At 35.9% G+C, this 20,262-nt stretch overlaps 3 protein-coding genes across 3 annotated transcripts; all 3 read right to left on the bottom strand.

Annotated features, from left to right (window-relative positions):
• Positions 1-229: 229 nt before the first annotated feature.
• On the bottom strand, positions 230-3,885 carry LOC114358812 (androgen-induced gene 1 protein). The gene is made up of 3 exons (XM_028312865.1): positions 3,774-3,885; positions 3,444-3,603; positions 230-3,369 (listed from the first exon to the last, which is right to left on the bottom strand). The coding sequence occupies exons 2-3, from the start codon at positions 3,588-3,590 to the stop codon at positions 2,812-2,814; spliced, it is 705 nt and encodes a 234-aa protein (XP_028168666.1). The 5' UTR covers positions 3,591-3,603; positions 3,774-3,885; the 3' UTR covers positions 230-2,811.
• A 1,352-nt stretch (positions 3,886-5,237) lies between these two features.
• On the bottom strand, positions 5,238-13,353 carry LOC114358865 (dynein regulatory complex protein 1). The gene is made up of 16 exons (XM_028312964.1): positions 13,104-13,353; positions 12,132-12,319; positions 11,489-11,724; positions 11,176-11,382; positions 10,899-11,066; positions 9,309-9,545; positions 8,861-9,002; positions 7,393-7,493; positions 7,194-7,319; positions 6,929-7,109; positions 6,475-6,559; positions 6,318-6,397; positions 6,065-6,202; positions 5,889-5,991; positions 5,638-5,801; positions 5,238-5,434 (listed from the first exon to the last, which is right to left on the bottom strand). The coding sequence occupies exons 1-16, from the start codon at positions 13,244-13,246 to the stop codon at positions 5,244-5,246; spliced, it is 2,490 nt and encodes an 829-aa protein (XP_028168765.1). The 5' UTR covers positions 13,247-13,353; the 3' UTR covers positions 5,238-5,243.
• Positions 13,354-16,897: 3,544 nt separating this feature from the next.
• Positions 16,898-19,982, bottom strand: RpL11 (ribosomal protein L11). Its single transcript, XM_028312929.1, has 5 exons — positions 19,882-19,982; positions 19,472-19,621; positions 19,057-19,206; positions 18,291-18,438; positions 16,898-17,052 (listed from the first exon to the last, which is right to left on the bottom strand). The coding sequence occupies exons 1-5, from the start codon at positions 19,885-19,887 to the stop codon at positions 16,925-16,927; spliced, it is 582 nt and encodes a 193-aa protein (XP_028168730.1). The 5' UTR covers positions 19,888-19,982; the 3' UTR covers positions 16,898-16,924.
• Between the last annotated feature and the right edge of the window lie 280 nt (positions 19,983-20,262).

Below are 20,262 nucleotides of genomic sequence, written 5' to 3'. Positions count from 1 at the left end.
ACAAAGTTCGCCGGGTCAGCTAGTTTTGTATAAAAATAAGTACTGGGTGGCGCAAAAGTAAAGACCCTATTTGGTTCAGCTATAACATTTTTTCTAAATTAGAAAACTAGATTTAGGTTTTTTTAAATGTATATTTGTGCCATTAAATTTCGTACCATTAGGATTTAAAGATGATGTCTTTTAAATGGTGACCTCCAGAGTTGATACACATTTGAGCCCTATTTATGACATTTTGCATAACTTGCCGTAACACTTTCTGCGATATGTTCGTTATTTCTTGACGAATGTTTTCTTTTAGAGCTGCGAGAGTCTGTGGCTTGTTCACATACACCCGAGATTTCAAAAAACCCCAAAGAAAGAAGTCTGGACTGGTCAGATCGGGTGATCTTGCAGGCCAAGGCAAATCGCCAAAACGAGAGATAACTCGACCTGGAAAAGCGTCCGTAAGAACATTGACACAATTATTCCACGTTCTTGGGGAGTAAAACGGTCCATGTTTATTTTCAGTGTATTTTACATTTGTTCACTACACAATTTTCAACAAAAAAATGACAGAAAATGTCATATAAAAAAAAAAAGTATTTTCTTTAGTGCCAGTACTTTTGCGCCACCCAGTATGTATTGTCAAAGCGAAGCGAAGTACATAAACAAATTATACTAAGAAAACCGGAAAAGACGTGTTTTAAACGTTATGTAACTGATGAGATTGTGTTTGTTACTGTGTTGAAAAGGCAGTTACTTAGATGTTTAAGCAACTATAATACCCGTCATGTTTGTTACACGTGGAATGTAAAGCTTGAAGGCTGTTTTACAATAGTCAATATTTTTATCAAGATTTGTATTTATTTTCTTTTGGAACATGAGAGAGTACTTATCAAGTACATAGATACTCTCATACTATTTAAATTATTATAAAGCGTGTTTAGGCCTTTACCTTGTTTAATGTTTACAAAATCAAATCAATGTGGAAAATATTATTTGCACAAATTTCATTATGATGTAACATTTGTTATGGTTGCTATTATTTATGCCCTGTTATATTTTTATTACACGAATTGTAAAAATTAAATCTTCCTATTAACAAACTCGGGCCAAAAGAGGTGTATAAATCTAAAAATAGTTCTGAGGTGTATTATTAATTTTAATCATGTATCTATATTTGTATAAATTATTTTAGCGTTTTTACGTTACGATTTTAGCAGACGCTAATTCCAAATGAAGTTAGAAGCTAAATAATTATTTGAAACTATTTGAAGTCTAGTCGTAATAATAATAGTGATATCTATACATTAGTATACATAGATCGTAATATGTAACAGTACTTAAAATATATTTTTAATTTTTTACTTGTGAAGTGTGATTATAGGATGTATTGACATATTGTAATTTATACATATTAATTTTATTTTACTTCAGTATTTTATTTTAAATATGGACAATAGTAAATGATGGAATGGTAAATAAAATGCTTCAGTGCTAATTTGTATTTTTATTACAAAAAATATTGCATTCTTGGCAAGCCTCTTCACACAAAATTAAATTCATTTGCCTGTTGGCTAAACGAATTTAAAGGTAGCCTCCTTACATTTTTTTAATAATTTAAGTCCCTTCGAATACGTGCTACGACAGCTCAGTTTAAAATCTGTTTGGATTTGGTAGTTATCATTTGGTCCCTATTACGGAAATAGTACGAAATAGGAATTCATAGTTACAACAAGGTGTCCAAAGATAGGATTAAACGCATGTTAATTTATGGTAATTTATTTCAACATTTATTAAATATTTTTATTTAGTAACTTCATCAAAACCAAGTCGTCGTTTCACGTGTTCCTAGGGGAGAATATTATTCTAATAAATAAATAAATTAAACATTACATTTTATATTCAGGCAACTGTAATTAATAATTATAAAAAAGCTGACAATAGTTAACTTTTTTCTAGCGGTTACTAGAAGTAATGCTAGATTAAAATTATGTGTCTAGCTAATCTAAATCTATTTCCTTTCATGTTTCTTTCTACTCAGATATTTTACTTAGCCTTAAAAGTCCATAAATATTATTAAATTAAATAGGTAAACAAATTGTTTAACTACTCTTCACTAGATGAAACATTGCATGTTAGCTTATGCATTCTTTAATATCATTATCACTGGAATGTTCACAAAATGTAAAACCTTCAATAAGTACAAACTGTTAAAGTTAAAGGCAAGGTATTTATTGCTATGAAGATTTCAATCACAACCTTACTCATTTAATTTATAGTACCTACTGCCTTTCAAATCACCAAAGTTTTAGCTTTCAATGTATCTGTTTGTAGATATGAATATTTTCCTAATAATTACTCACTTAACATGCATGAATTTCTCAAGGATTCATCATGTTTTTAGTCCATCCAAAGTACAGTAGCATCAGCATATCAGACTATGTATACTTTTTGTTTTGTGGATTTACACAAACAAAACAAAGGTCATGTCCCACATAGCATGCACTTCATTGTCAACATTTAAAATGTATACTAACAGCTATTTTATAAGTTACTTTATTTCTTAAATACACTAGTATTGAGAAATAAGTGTGATTGCTATAGCATAGCAAATTTCAATAGGCCATTGTTTGCCTAAAACTTATCTAAAGTAGAAGGATTGTTGTTAGCCTTTTTTGTTAGGATGCTTAGGATTCTCCTACAACAAACATATTGTGCTCTCAATACCTAGTAACCAACCCCAAGACCAAATCATTTTAACAATTACCAAACCACAAAACTAAAGCAGCATTATGCTTTACTATCCAAACTCTCTTCTCTTCTTAGCAATTATTTTGCTTTTTTCTTACCAGATTTTACAGTTTCCTCTACCTCATTAGACCACACTGCTCTGTTACAAGTATCGCCGATACAATACATGCCACACACAATACCCAGGCTGATAATATAGAATATTACTCTTACAGGCCAATTCAAGACTGTTAAAATTGGATATACCCAGCTGCCTGTTTTGAAATAGATAACATGGATCCAAATCAAATAACAAATCATGAAAGAGGTCAGTATTGATAAGCCTACTTTTCTAGAGGGGTACATTCTGAAAGATGTTACTAGCTCAATAAATGCAAATAGTACAATGTTAGAGTGCATTACATGGTTCAACCATAATGGGAAGTAAGGGTCTAAACTTCTAGGTAATATTAGTTCTCGGTCAACAGCGTAAATACCCCAAAATAACACCCCCACAAATGAAGCCAGAGGGAAGGCTAGGCAGCTAAAAATGGTGTCTTTACAACGCCGAATCAAAGGTTTATCAGAGGGTGTTGGTTCATTATTTCCAATCAGGTCATTAGCAAAAGCGACCGTGAAGTATACTGTTTGTAGCATCTGAAACAACAACAATACACATCAATGATCAAATATGTTATAAAACAATTATGTTAATGGGGATGAAAACTTACAGCATCCAAGAATGTTAAGTATTTAAATTTTCCACCGAAAGAAGTAACGGTGCTTGAAGTACTTGGTATTCGGACGTAGGTATAGTCATAGTAGCATCCGTAGAAGAAATGAAGAGCTCCAACGAGATGAAATATTGCTTTTAACATTATGCCACGTTTCCTGCAATGAATAATGAAGATTTTGAGATGATATCCGACCTGAAACTTGTGGTTTTATACAGAAAACCAACTAAAATATGTAATTACACGAGTTATTCTTTCATAATCAAGCAAAAGTATTTTAGCAGATTTAAACAACATAAAAACGATGATTTAATGATTCTTTCTTACTTTTCTCGATAAGTTATCCCAAGTAAATAACAGATAATTATGTGTTATTTACGGACGCAATTTAAAATTAAATTGTATTTTACACGATCGAAATCCGCGATTTTTTTTTTTTGACGCAATGCGACTGACATTGACAGTTTTGACAGTAATAGTGATGTACTTAAGCGATTAAACTTTCGACACCATGATAGTATTAAAATCGACTAAACGCTATGTTATTGTAATTAAACCTACTATAATAGTAGTAACCATAACCACAAAGACCATAACTAAAGCCTCTATTAAGCATAATCGAAGAAAGAAATATACATAATATTTATGGATGAACATGTATGTCACATCACATCACATCTTTATTATAATTTTATAATAATACATTAACTTAAAATTACTTAAAAACTAAAATTTTAAAATTACTAATGATAAACTATTTACAAAATAAAAAATACTTCACCCCCAGCGCCGCAGTCAGGAATGGTTGAATGGCCAGGATAATTCTCTGACCGAAAAAGCTGCCAGCCTTTTGATCACCGGTCACCTCGGTGAGCCTCTTTGCCAGTTCCTTATAAAAGGAACGAGCGCTTGGACCCCATGGTCCCATAGTCTCAACCCCAAACGGCACAAATATATAACTTGTATTTTGAATTTAGATAAAATGAACTCAAAAACTAAGAATTATTTATCGTATCTCGACTTAATCGACTAATGAAATGTCGATTGCTTACTCAGACTAAGGATAAAAATAGCTGCATCACTAGATTTTTTTCTTAACTTATTGTGTTGGTCTGGGTAATAGTCTTTTTGCCACCAAAAAATGTGCTCAACAGAAAGGTAAATACACACTTGGCCATAGAATAGATCCATATCTGTTCACACCATAGAGTTAATAACTCTATGGTTCACACTAATGTAATACACCAGAGCCCCGATTATAGTTCCAAAATAGTGAACTGTCCTATCGATGACATTGACAGTGGGGCGCCACCGTCAATACCGGATCGCTGGTTCCGATTTTTGCCATGTTGGAAACCATAATTGTTGAACGATGGTAGCGCCCCCCTGTCATTGAGTTTGGCGGGACAGTTCAGCGTGGGTCATCTATACGGTAACTTATAACGTCAACGTGACGTCAACAATCCAGACACGCTTCTCGATTCCGCGATACGATTGGTCGTTCAACAGCGTACGTCAGCTGTTTTGACCAATCGTATTGCAGAATCAGAAACGCGTCTGGATTGTAGACGTTAAAAGTTACCGTAATCGGGGTGCAGCTCTTTGGTAATACACTAACACTATACACCTTTTCCATCGGAAAATCCATGATCATCATGATCAATATCGTGATAAATTCAATTTTAGGGACGCTGAAACCCTGATACCCGAACAAAGTGAATCGTCTGATTGTCTACAAGCAATAGGAATTCAAAAAATAATAATCGCAACATTTATCAGACGTATATCTTTATTCATTTATATTGGTGGGAGCCTGGCATAGGCTTCGGGACCGTCGTCAGGGTATGGCGCCGTGAAGCCAGGCGGGTATGGGCGCTGGTACCGCGGCTGCGGTTGCGGTAATTCTGGAAGCGCGCCGCGGACTAATCGCCGAAGGGCTGCGTTGCGTCGCCGAAGAAGAATCACTTCTTCGTGAAGACGCTCCCGTTCTGTAAATTTTAGAAGACACTACGATTATTTTCTTCTTAAGGTATAAGTAAAGACCAACATACTTATGGTGCGTTCAGATTGGGCAAATTTGCTCGTGCGGCAAACTCAACATCCTGCTCACTCAAGAGCAGAGTGAGCAGGATGACCAGCGTGCCGCGCGAGCAAATTCGACCAGCCTGGACGCACTTTTAGGAAAACTCACCCTGCAATATGGGCAAGTAATTATTCAAGCCAGTAAGCAAGCCATCCCAAAAGCGATCTTTTTCGGCTGGAAAAATATTCTTCCACTGGGACCAGTACTGTTCTATTTCATCTGCTTTCAGTTTACGTGACGGTGTGCTAAAGTCCGGTGGTTTTACACTATCCCTGAAAATCAATAAATATTTAGAAAAACTTCTTAAGTGATCATAGTCATTTTTAAATTAAATTTAAATTCAAATACATCAAACTTACAAAAGATCGTAGAGCTTCTTTTTCTCAGGTGGAATAAATACTGATATGAATTCTCCTAAAGCGGTTAAGACCTGCATTGGTTCAATCTCCAAATAATGCCCAACTGAAAAAATAATAAACTTGGTTAATTTATTAGTTTAACTCTCAAGATTTTTCTTTATTAAAAGAAATCAAACCTGGACACAAAAAGGGGTTGGGTTTTTTCAAAGCAGCTAGATTCGACTGTGAAGTAACCGTGACGCCTCTTGCGCCCGCACGTCTCGAGGACGAAGGTCCAGCGATTTCTGATGCTGAAGCTGCCACCAGTGCCCTTCCTAAAATTATAATTGAATTTCATAATATTAGAGGGACCCAGCTATGTTCCTTTGGGAAGACCCACAAAATGAAATATAGCCATATTTTTACACTTTTTATGAATTCATTTTTTACCTTGGGGATCACCACACTTTTGTATGATTTCATCAGCTTCTGCCATAAGTTGCTGATCAGCAGGAGTTAATTCATGTCCTCTGGAAATACAATCATAAGCATTCTAATGTCCATTTAATAAGTCTTCAAGCAAAGATTGAGTAAGATGATGTCCTACCTAAACCCAATATGAGCTGATCGAGAAGTGCTGGCTGAAATGCTCCTGGCTATACTGGAGCGTGCTCTCATTGATGTTCTTTCGCCTGGGAAAATGATCATTTTTTTATCTACACTAATATTATAAAGAGGAAAACTTTGTTTGTTTGTTTGGTTGTAATGAATAGGCTCAAAAACTACTGGACCGTTTTTAAAAGTTGTTTCACCATTCGAAAGCTACATAATTCACGAGTAACATAGGCTAAATTTTATTTTGGAAAAAAATAAGGTTCCGTAAAATATGTAGATAATGTAGTCAACGCGCGCGAAGCCGCGGGCGAAAGGCTAGTGTTAGATAAAAAAGCACCTAGCACCTGCTCTACTAGGGCTCAAGCAGTAGGCTCTTTTGAAACCTATCTAAAATGAGTCTACTGAAGCTATCATGATTACTTCATAAGCCATAAGACCACGCCTACCTCGCGCTCCTTTTGCACTGACACTAGGGTGATGTGACTGCGCGTCTTCCTGCGATGTAGTGGAAATTTGATCTAGCTGTTCCGAAGCCGCTTCCATTCCAACACATATAGGACAAAATGCGTAATTCAGAAACGTTGTGCACAGAAGTTCTATGTCCTCTTCTGCTTGAATTTCTAATGCCTAGAAAATTTTGCATAAAATAAGTAAGTAAGACGTAATTAGATCGATACCGGTATTATAATGGTACTGCAATGTGACACCAACCATAAAAATTGCGTCCAACGTGCAAAGGTTTCTGGCAGACAGCTGGTATTTCTCAATAAGCTTTAGCAGACGATCTTCAACCAGAAACCCGGTGTTGTCTGCTACCAGTTGAAGTATGTGTCGGACCTAAAACGAAGGCATCTTATAGTTAGGAACAGTTAATAATTTACTATCTGAAAGCTGACATATTTGACTTTACCAATCTGTCTTTGGCTTCTTTAGCAACCATGTTTTTGGGGTCGACTGGTTCCTTGGGAACTATTGCTGAGGAAGGCTCAGCTTTGGCTATTTCTTCATTTTCTGCAAGACATTGAGCGTCGTTAGTATACAGGGTGACTGGAACTGAACCCGCCATAGCTAATAAGCGTATAGAGGAGGTCATTTGCTAATTATTGAACCTTACTTTCTATGGCTAAAGTTTTATAGTTTAGGAGATATGTCAATTTTTATACTTTTTTCAGATTTTTCCGAAATTTGACCTAAAAACTGCTTCAATTTTTTTTCTCGCGTGATTTCAACAGTTTTTTTTATTTGGTATTAATATCGAATATGTCTTTATTCAAATAAAATAAATTTCTGATCCAGATAATGATTGAATAGCTAGTTACGAGCCGCCAAAGTTCAACAAAAGTACAAACCACGATAAAAAATTCTACTTCAAATTCGATTGAAACAAAAATTAATGGTGATAATGGATTGCCAATAATCTTAAAAATATCTCCAGCTTCTCTTCTTTCCAATGATATATCACACGTTGTAATTGGATATTGAAATTTATCAAAAATTCAAAGTTTATGGAAGAAAATGGAGTAATAATACAAAAATTATCCATACAAAGTTGATTTTGAATTTTTTAAATTTTTTTTTTCTTTATAATGTGATTATTATTTTTAAATTCATTTTAAAAAAATACACGAAAATAGTTATGAAAAGGAGTATAGCAGAAAATATGAGTTGTTTGAAGAAACTTTGTATGGATAATTTTCGTAAATTACTCCATTTTCTTCCATAAACTTTGAATTTTTAATAAATTTCAATATCTAATTACTACGTGTGATATGTCATTGGAAAGAAGAGAAGGTAGAGATATTTTTAAGATCATTGGCAATCCATTATCACCATTAGTTTTTTCTTAAATTGAAATCGAATTTGAATTTTTTATCGTGGTTTGTACTTTTGTTGAACTTTGGCGGCTCGTAACTAGTTATTGAATCATTATCTAGATCTGAAATTTATTTTATTTGACTAAAGGTTTATTCGATATTAGTATCAAATAAAAAAATCGGTTAAAATCATGCGAGAAAAAAAATTTTAGCAGTTTTTAGGTCAAATTTCGGGAAAATCTGAAATAAGTATAAAAATTGTCATATCTCCTAAACTATAAAACTTTAGTCATAGAAAGTAAGGTTCAATAATTAGCAAATGACCTCCTCTATACGCGTATTAGCTATGGCGGGTTAGGTTCCAGTCACCCTGTATAGGTAATAACTTTTTTAAGGGTGCATACTATGGGTGTGTTCTGTTATTAGCACTGCGATTACTGCTCAGTGCTGTCAATGGTAGGTGTGGAGGATATCTTGCTTCTAAACATCCACAACTGCTGCATAGGTATTGCTCAAAATATTGCTACAAAGCTACGTAATAAGATTGTATAATTCAAGTGTTACCAAGTTTGGACAATGGGCTCTTGGGCGGCGGCGGAGGCGGCGGCGGCGGTGGTTCAGACAGAATGTGCGCGTGGAGCGCCACCTCGGCCTGGCGTAACTCGCGCATCAGCTGCGCGCAGCGAGCGGCAGACATGCGCCACACCTGCGCACGCGCATATTGCATTCTGATAGCAAGCTTACGCTCTCCATATGCAAGGTATAGTATTACTTATTAAGTAATTTACATTATTTTATTCTTCTGAATCTAAAGGTCAGACCGCGCTGCACTGTCACTGGCTGGACAGCGCGGCTCAAAATATTCCTTTAGTATTTAGTAATTTTGCGGACGTGCATAATGTAAGCCTACCTAAGTGACGTAAACGACTTTATAAGGATAGGGGATTATTATGGTTGATGGCAAATTGAGAATTCGCCATCAACCATAATAATATGAGCTCTCAAATTTCACCTGGCTAAACTTATAATGGTTCACGTGCGAGAAGTGCATAGACTTTTTCTCCAAATCGTCCATGGTCTGCATCAGCTTGACGATCTCTGCGTCCGCCTTGATCTCCTCGATGGCCCCGTCCTCCGCCGCTTTGCGTATCTTGGATCGGAGATTGTTGGCCACGTCTGACATCTTGTTCAGTTTGCGCTTCTGCTGAGATCTGACGAAGACATTCTCTTCTTCACGTTTTTTGAGTACCTGACGATGCAGTTTTTGATTTAGATTTTGGTTGTAGATTACCTTCCTACCTAGAACCCGTTCAAGTTAACTGCGCACCCAGCTGCCGTGACGTCACATCGACGCTCTGGTGAGTACGACGGACAGTCGCATTCCATCAAGTTGGAAGTAGGTATCTAGCTATGTGGATCTATGTGAACTATGTGGATATTAACATGAACGCTACGCTGAAGAAATGCTAATGTGCTGTAGGGGAAAGTAGTAGGTACGAGATGATCCCCTTAAGCGGGAATCGCTGTAAAATACATATTTTTCAAGGAAAACCAAAAATAAAGACGATTACTACTAGTATATTTATCTATCCAACTTTCCTTATACTCAAAACCAGAAATTAATTGAGGTTTCATTAAAATATTTCATTTTTTGCAAAACCTTACAAAGTGATCATCTTGTACACCCCTGTGGGTAAGATGATCCCCCAGGTAGGGGTAAGATGATCCCTATGATTCTATTTTATGATCTATTCTTTTCTAGTTGTAATCCTTTCGGAGTACCTAATTATCCGAACAAATCGTTAAAAAGTTAGAAAAGAAAAACATTTACGAATTAAATAACGAAAATAATCTATTCTTTCTTAGTACCTGCTAAAAAGCTTTTAAATAATTTAAACGCTTTTTGGCTGGAGCTGTGTTGCATATATCACAAATAAATTCACCTGCTTCATCACCCTCTACGCCAGCACATGCTTTATGGCCCCATTTTCCACATGCATAACATTTTATCCATCCATCACCCTTGGTATCGCTTGAAAACTTTTCTGTTCAGTACAGCCACTCAGTATCATCTTCTTCAGACTCAGGTGAGTTACTTATATAAAGTTCTCTTTCTTTTATTTCACTTCCCTTTACCTACTCCATTGACTTTTTGTTTTAATTCCCAGGGATCATCTCGTACATATAGGAAGGGATCATCTTGACCCAAGTCCCACTTATTGTTAAATATTTGCTACGATAATTTACAAGTACGCAGCCATGTTTTTATGGCAAAATATTAAAATTAAACATAATAGAAAGCCTAAAGACAACAGTAATTACATTTAACATTGTTTGAATAAAAGTAACATAAGCTTAAAGTCATGTCTATTTTAAATCACAAGTACACAAATTTTCTTTTTTCTCGTCAAATTCGATGTATCGCTCACGCCACCATTACGATTTGACTGAAGCGGGGAGGTGCCCAGAGCTATGTTTTACCAGTGAAAGAAACTAAATGACGTTAGTGGTTTCAGCACAATCGCAAAAGATCATCTTACCCCAGGGGATCAACTCGTACTACTTTCCCCTATCAATGAATGCAGGATAGTCAAATACGCACTTGATAGTTGTACCCGATTTTTTCAGTGTTGATAATGCATGTAGCTTTCAACTTCTCCAATTCCTTTTGCAGTTCTTGGATCAGCGATTCTAATTCGATTTTAGCTTCGCGGTATTTCCCGTGATGGTCCCACATTATCGCCTCAACTTCTTGCTTGTGTTCTTCTAACTGAAAAAGAACTTTCGTGAAGTTATCAGCTTATCATCTTGCGTTTTATGTCTGTTGAAATGTTTCAGTTCGAATCATAACGTCCTAAAAACGACACGCTAGAAAATACCTGTTCAAATTTGTATTCCATATGGGCAACTTCTTCGCGATCTCGCTGCTTATACAGAGCCTCCCATCGCTTATTGTTATGGTCCACCATGACGTCACGTTCTATGTTGATAGCCTGCTCTATCAAGCTCAACTGCTTTTCGTACGCCCTCTGCATGATCGTCACTTGTTTCTCGATCCTGTCTGAGAGTTCCTTTATATCCTTGTCCTGTAAAATACTAGCATTTTTACTTCTAAATCCTACTTCCCAAGAATAGGAATCCACCAAGCCTTTGAAGTTTCAATATAAACAAAATGTTTCATCTCAAACGCACTTGTTTATCCAGATCATCATAGTAAGCTTGATCCATCCGCTTTAGATCACCTTTTAGTTCGTCAATCAATTGATTTTTTTCATCCAACAAATCGTCGCATCTCCTCTTCTGTTCTTTGATCGCAGCGTCAATGTCCAGCGGGTCTTTTATTTCTAGCATAGGATCCCAGTTGCCAGTGATGGCTTCATACTGAATCTGAGCTTCGGCTGCTTCATCTTCTATCTTTTGGTAGGAATCTACAATCATTTGATAAGTCTGTCAAAAGGCGTAGTACTACCTATCATAATGAATCCTGTGTCTAAGTACAGTGGGCCACAGCACAGTTGAGAGTTTAACTAATACAAGTTCATACTAATGATTTAATTAATGCTTTAAATAAAAGTTTTATAGCTTGTTAGGTATAGATCGTTTCATCCACGAAGACGCGCCCCACCAATTTTGGTCAAGGGAAGCGCGGGGTGCGGGGAGTTTGATCCGAGCAATCCGAGCGTCATTGTTGTAGTGTGCGTGTGCACTCATGGATAATTAAGCGTGTATCGATAACACTCAAACATTACGGAAGAATGGTGGGGCACGTCTTCGTGGATGACACGATCTATACCTACTCAATGTCTAGTTCAAAAAGTGTAGTCGATATACCTACTTCTCATCTTCTCCGAGAACAGAGCGCGCCGTATGACCTCACGTTCGTCCGTCGTGACCTTCACATTGGTGACCTTGGCAGCGCCATCGAGCGCCAACCTCTGCAGCTCTTCTGCCGCCGCCGCCGTGGCCTGCTCTATGGGCCCTGGTTCTTCGTCCACGGCGGCTTCCTCTGCCGGTTGCTCCGCTCTGGTTCATGAAACTTACGCTATTTAAAAACTTTGATGTTTGTTTGCAGATTTGCAGTTTCGGCAATGTTACTCAGTTGCAATTTGAGGTACCTACAACCCAGTCAAAGTTACTCCGTGATCATGGCGCTTGCAACAGTGCCGAATCGGAGATTTAAACCTTAAACTCGTCTATAATAATTACTAGCTTTCCGCCCGCGGCTTCGCCCGCGTGGAATTTTGTCTGTCACAGAAAAACTTTATCGCGCGCGTCCCTGTTTCAAAAACCGGGATAAAAACTATCCTATGTTCTTTCCCGGGACTCAAACTATCTCTATGCCAAATTTCATCAAAATCGGTTGCGAGGTTTAAGCGGGAAAGCGTAACAGACAGACAGACAGACAGAGTTACTTTCGCATTTATAATATTATATAGTTGGGAAGTTGGGATGGGATTCCGGTCAAGTTAATTGTACACCTGGCAGCCGTGACGTCACATCAACGCTCTAGTACGGAACGGGGCAAACGAGGAGGTATGCGGGTAAAGTGCGAGGGAGTCGCATTCCAGCGAAGTGCGCAGTTAACTCGACAACACCGTTTCAAGTTGTAGTTGTTGTAGACAGGGTATACCTACTCAAGTGTTCCTCACACCAGAGTGCTGTGCAGCAGTGCTATACATGAACACACCCGCAATAATCTATAGTTTCGTTTTGTAGCAGCTCATCAGGTGGTGTAATGTGGCACCCTGTTTTAAGTGAAGGTATACCTCAGATTAACTGTATTTGATTACTTACATCAATTACTTACCTCTTCAAGGCATCCTGCCTCCGTTTGATGCGCATCGCTCTCGCAGCTTTCCTCTCATCAGGGTCCTGCGAAGTGACCTGCGGTTCCTTTGGTGCCAGTACATCTTCCTCGTCATCGTCGTATCCACCGTATTGACCAGCCATGATTTATTTATTTACACACACAAATCTCTCATACTAAAAAAACCACCCCAAAAATGACAAATACGTAAAACCGGTTGCCTTGGTGACCGAATTGTTTATTTAAAAGCAATGTTTAATCAATACAACAGAGTATGTATAGATGACCCACGCTGAACTGTCCCGCCAAACTCAATGACAGGGGGGCGCTACCATCGTTCAACTATATGGTTTCCAACATGGCAAAAATCTGAACCAGCGATCCGGTATTGACGGTGGCGCCCCACTGTCAATGTCATCGACAGGACAGTCCAGTATTTTGGAACTATAATCTTATTTCATTTATCTATGATCAAAAAGTTCGCAACACGTCTTTGTTACAATGGAATAAGGTTGTGATATCTACTTTTTGGCAACTTTGGGTGTTACGAACATAGTTATGAAGGTATCCTTCCGTTTGGCCAAATTACTTTTCGCCAAAGGATGATGGGCACTTTTCTATGGAATCTGGGCGTAAAACTAACAGAAATGTTACTACTATTATTTGTTAGGACTTAATATCAGAAATATATTTTCATATAAATAACTACCAAAAACTCCCGGGTTTGCTTGGAAATTGACATAATGTGTAATAGTAATCCCATCAAAAACAATACTTGTCAAAAAAACCAAGTCTCGCAACTCAGTTGTTCTACGGTAAAAAGTTGTGAGATCCATGTAATACCAAGTCCAGGCCAGGAAATCTTTAACGTTTTACATAAATTATTGACTTGGCCATCGCACTAAATAATTTTATTTACACGTGTTTTCATGCGATGACCAAGTCAATATATTTATGTAAAACGTTAAAGATTTCCTGGCCTGGACTTGGTATTACATGGATCTCACAACTTTTTACCGTAGAACAACTGAGTTGCGAGACTTGGTTTTTTTGACAAGTATTGTTTTTGATGGGATCTCATTTCTTTTTGTATTTTGTAGACAGCAGTTATGTATCTAGAAAACTGGACCGAAATTGAAAAATTTTACTCGACTTGGCGGTTGCACTACCGTGCCCCCAAATATTTTAGTTTTTCCTTGATTCATACACCAAACACTTCTTATATTCCAAATTTGAAGCTTCTAGGTCTGCTAGAAGTGCCTTAGAGTTTTGATGATCGGTGAGTCAGTGAGTGAGTCAGTGAGTCAGTGAGTCAGTCAGTGAGTGACAAAATTAAGTAACTTTGACCCGTTATAATTCTTAAACTACTGGTTCAAATTGAATGAAATTTTAAATATACCGTGTCTTTACAATGCCTGCATAGCTAATGAAAATTCAGCCTTCTAGTTTTATCCACAACGAAGTTACAGGCGGTCGAAAATGGCCTGAATTGCTTCGAGAAAAGGATGGTACGGCCGTGCCGCTTTTTTGCTCGACTTGGTGGGGGCACTGCCGTGCCCCCAGATAGGTTCTATAGAACGCAAACAAAAAATATTATTAATTAATATACTTATCTACTTACATTTCAAATACATTAAGTTATTTATCCATTATTATGTCCAACAGTTCAGGAGTGGGGCCAACAAATGGTTTATTTAAACCATGTTCTACATTATAAGCGTAGGACCATATCTAGGTACCATTTATAGCGGTTGCAAGTCCCGGTACTAAGGAGTGTTACTGAATTCCCGGTACCAGGTCTAAGCCAGTACCGGGAAAACCGGGAAATTCGGGAATTTCGGTACCCACGTGAATGGTTATTATTTATTAAAAACAAATAACCTAATTTGTACGTAATTTTAATAAAAATGTAAATAGGTTAACAAAAATATTAAACTTTTTCTGTTCAGTTCAATTGGTTTGTTACCTTAATAATAAATCAGTCCAAACAGTTACACAACACGACAAAACTAGTTATAAATGCCTATTAAAAATCATAACCGCCATATTCATAAAAAGCAACAATCGTTTAATCAAGTTAAGTATTTTAGTTAAAATATGTTTTCTCACTTTCTATCAATGTCAAATACTGGCAGCGACAAGAGTTAGAGTTGGCGCACACCGTTGATTTTTAGTTGGCCGATAGTTGTGCCCGATTTTAATTTGTATGAAGAATCGGCCAAATCGAATCGGCGCGGCGTAGTGTGCGCACTCCCATCCCATACTGATCAACTGCCGGACTAAACTATCGGCCGACGAAAAACAACGGTGTGCGCCTACTCTTAGGGACAAAACATAAATTAACTAAATTAGGTTTATAAAAAAACACGCTGTTGAAAGAAATAATAAGTAGTATCTAAGTACAATCAGATAAAACAATCAGTCTTAAAAGGATAGTAGGTAATGAATTAGGAACATTATTAATATTTTTTCATTTGTTGATAGTGTGTAGGTAAAAAGATGATGGCATCTAGTCAAAAAATTGTTATTAAAAATAAATTATTGAAGTCCCGAAAGTACCGAAAGTCCCGGGAATTGCATCGTCAGTACCGGAACTAGATAAAGGATTAGATTATCGGGAATTCCCGGGAAAAATGAGTACCGGGATTTCCCGGGAGCAAACCCTAACCATTTAGAGAAATGACATGAACACAGTCATGTTTCAATGGGATTTCTACCAGTTAAGTTATTGTGTTGTCGCATAATCGATCACGGATCGATTATTAATCGAATTGCCAAAAAACGATTTATCGATTAACAATTCGATTAATCGATTTTATTGATTACCATCATTACTATCATTTGATTGTTAATTCAATTCCTTATTTTCAGCAATATAATCGATTATTGCAATCGAATAATCGATTATGATTTATTCGGTATACATACTTACTAAATCGATAGAATCGATAGTAAGATATGATACAATACTCTCAATATGATCGATAAAAGCAATGTCATTGACCTAATACTATTTTTATTACCCTAATGTGATGTGAAATACTATGGAAACTTTGCATATTCAACTACCTCTATCTCCGTATCCCCGCGTATTTCAGGATTGTTATCATACTATAAAATGAAGTACTAGTATTAAGCTTTAATTTAGTATACTTTTTGTTTCTGTTGGTTTAACGCCCAATATGCCCATCATCCTTTCACTTCGCAAACAACTTATCGCCTAAGTTTCATTTTCCAAATGAACTTTTAGCAACTAATTCATTTGTTTTGCCAAATGAAAATTTGCGAAACGTTGTTTGCGATGTGATAATTTGGGAAACGTTTTTTGGCCAAACATTAGTAATCCGTGTTACAAAATATTTGACGCTGACTGTACCTAATAATAAAAATATGCAGCAGCATTCTTTACTTTGAGATACCTAATAACAATTTGAATGTCGTGTGTAGTGGAGATAAATATGTAAGTTCAGTTCTGACGTCAGCACATCAAACTTGATTCAAGCTAAACACCGAAGTCTTAAATAAGTTGTGATAGCAGTTTGTAACAAAAATAGCCTGGTGTGCTGTCGTCTGTACAAACTGTGTTTATGGAGCTTTGAATCAGAAAGATTTTAAACTAATTTAGCCTCCATTTACAATATGAGTTATGGGTTATAAAACAAAATTGTTTGCGCCGAAAAGTCAACAACTGAAAATAACAATAGCACATTAATAGGAAATTCAATTTTCTAAAATGATGTATTGTCGGCGCGAACAAATTAGTTTCAAAGGATAGATAAATTAAAGATTGAAAATAATTTTAAAAATTGTTTTTACTTAGTTTACTTTTTGCTGTTAAGAATGATACCATCGTATTTCTGTTGGAACCACTTCATGGCATCTTCCTTTGTCAAACGGTGTGGGAATCCCACCTTGCCAGTCTTACGTCTTCTGTGGGCAACGTTGAAACCTGCAAAGAAAACATTTAATTATCATTTGTGATGTCCAGCATTTCCCATTTGAAAATAAAAGGGAAGAGGTGTATTCTAAATCTTAAACTACACTCAACATCAAATAAACCGCACCTTCCGCGACGCAAACTTTAAAGATTTTCTTCTGACACAATCATGGTGCCCCAACAATATTGGTGTTATTTGAAAGGCCAATAAATATCCTTAAAGAAAAATACATTTAATTTCTTAATAAATTATTAACATATACCATAAATGTGACTTGAAAAAAGACCTCACTTTGGGTTCACCTCTGGGATCAATTAGACCAAATTTTATGGTTATAAAACCAAATAATGATCACACGTGTCCTCTTTAACAGATGGATAGCGATTAATCCCAACTTAACAGTTTTATAGCCATAAAAGTTGGCTCAACCGTAACTACCTATTTTTTGAAGAAGTGACTCTGGATCCTTCTAAAGACACATTTTTGGGGTAAAAGCCTTTCCTTTAATGAAATTAAGTTTAGAACTACGCTTTTAAATGGTGCCAATATTGGTGGGAAGTGGGGAAGCATACGTTTGGAAGTGCTTGTCGCGGGAGGTGCGATTTATTTGATGTCGAGTGTATTTGATTCAAAGCTGTGATTAGTAGAATTCCAGTACATATTACATTTTTAGAGAATCTGGCTATCATTAATAAGAAAAATAAGCCTCATTGGTGTTCTTTTTAGATTTTACAATAATTGATAAAGTTAAGGCTATGGACAACAAATATGAGATGTGCAAATCAATGTTTTAATTTTATGAAGCAAATACTATGGTAAATATTTGCTTTATAAATATAATTTGATATAGCACACACTTTACAGGGTGAAGGAAAGGTATCCCAGCACTCTTGAACAAATGTGCTAGTACAGGTCAATAATAATGTTTTAATAAATTTCCCTAATAAACATTAATTAAACTATGAATATGAATGCACAATGTTAATTATGAAAATATTTCTTATGCTTCTAATAAGACTATTACAAACACATGATGTGTGCGCAATAAAACACAGAAAGGAGGCTATGGGAATAAGTTAGTTATAATTTAGTAGGGGGTAACACTACTATTCATTCAAACACTCTTCCTATCTTCTAATTGCTATACCCTACAAAGCCCTTAATGTTTTAGTTTTAAAATACATAATGGAAAAACATAATTAATTATGGTATGATTAATAAAAATAAAAAATATTTAAATCTTTCTCACCTGGGCGGCCAAGTACAACGTAGAAGTCCAGACCATAGATACCAATGGAGGGGTCATATTTGATACCCAAGTCAATGTGTTCCTGGATACCGAAACCGAAGTTTCCTGTGGCTGAGAAGTTGTCACGCCTCAACTCGTATTCTCGTACCTAGAAGGAAAATATTCAATGACATAAATAATTTTTAACTTTTATTTCAGATAAAACACTTTATTGCATCAGATGGGCGAGTCTTTTATTTCAGAAATAGATGGTCTCAACGATAAAGGAGCTAGTTTTTGTGTTGTAATTTCCTCGAGTATTCTGAACAGTAAGAAGTTAGTGTTCAGAAGTTGCAATGAGAAATATTAATTTAGCATACATTTACAAAGAAACACAAAATATGTTTGTGCAACTTGAACAAATGTATGCATGTATAAGGCAAAAAGAAATATCCTACAACACATTTATTGCTAAATTATCACACTATTCAAGTAACATTATTTGGACTGAAAAAATATTATGTGTAAACTTGAATAAAATGTTAGGAATAGTTTTATTTATCTATTTTTTTCCCTGTGATACATAATGTCTCATGTTTATGAATTTTGGGACTTTGGTGTTAATGCTTTTAACATGTATCTATCAGATTAAATGTAAATAATACAGTAAACAAGGAATTTCTTTGATTTTATAACCACACACCAATCTCTATTATGTAAACAGGAATCCTAAAAGAACTGGCTATTCAAATTTGATAGGTTATGATAATTTGAAAATTTAACTTACTTTCAGACCCCTCTCAAGGATTTCTTCAGCCTTAGCACCTCGGACGGTGCAATGGACTGCGATCTTTTCATTACGACGAATACCAAAGGATCGCACAGTGTAACGAGCCTTAGAGAAGACGGGCTGTTGGCCAGTAAGCTGCTCCAACACCTGCAACATTCATCATTTTAATTATATTGATATGTTTTTAATAGAATAAATTAATAATTCACTGAACTTACTATTCATATTATGATGAACCATGTAGTGGAATTTAATAAAATGTAATTTCTACGAGTATTCTGAACAGTAAGAGGTTAGTGCTCAGAAGTTGCAAAGAGAAACATTTAGTTTAGCATGAACTTACAAAGGACCACAAATAATTGTGGAGCATGCAAAAGTTTATGCATATAAAATAATACAATGTGTAAATAACCTTAGCAGCACGAGTCAGCCTGTCACCAGATTCTCCGACACAAATGTTCAGGCAGAGTTTCCTGATGTGAAGATTCCTCATAACATTTTTGGAACTGTCTTTAGGAACCTTCTTCTCTTTCTTCTCCTTTTTCGCGGGTGGTGGTACTCGCTAGAAAGCATATTTCAACAATTAGCCTAAATTATTAGCCACACGATACAAGAAACTCAGTGTTTTCCGATGTTTTTATCACAATGAATGTTTAGGTTATGCCGAAACAGAGACATGAAAGGGGATAAATCTCTAAAATATAAATGAAATTGTTGTACTGGACGCATAAACAAACACTTTTTGCTATTCATTTGGTATTCTTATCACAAATTTTACGGATTCGATTGGATATCATAGCACAAAAATACAAAAACACCCACCGCCATGATTACAATTTTCACGAAAGAACTATTTGACGTTTCAGAGAACCATAGATTTACAAATCAAATGTCAAGTACAGTTTTTTTTTTCACAGATAATAAATTACATTACAGATTACATTATTCGAATAAAGTTTCCCTTTATTTTCAAAGATTAATTTTAAAAAATCTTTATAAAAATACAATAAACAGTGGTAAAAAAGCCATTAAGGAGCAAAAACTTCCTAAAATCGCGCTTGAGCTTTTTGCATGGATATGGACTTTTAAAATTGTCTGAAATAAAGAATTTTTATTTTATTTATTTATTTGCAGTAGATAGTTATTATGCCTATTCAAAAGGAGACGTATAGACACGTCATACTTATTTTATGGCCATAACCA

The sequence above is a fragment of the Ostrinia furnacalis genome, unplaced genomic scaffold (assembly GCF_004193835.3).
Source record: "Ostrinia furnacalis isolate ACB-3 unplaced genomic scaffold, ASM419383v2 OfSCF4122, whole genome shotgun sequence".
Taxonomy (NCBI): domain Eukaryota; kingdom Metazoa; phylum Arthropoda; class Insecta; order Lepidoptera; family Crambidae; genus Ostrinia; species Ostrinia furnacalis.
This window is presented reverse-complemented; position numbering and strand designations above follow the sequence as displayed.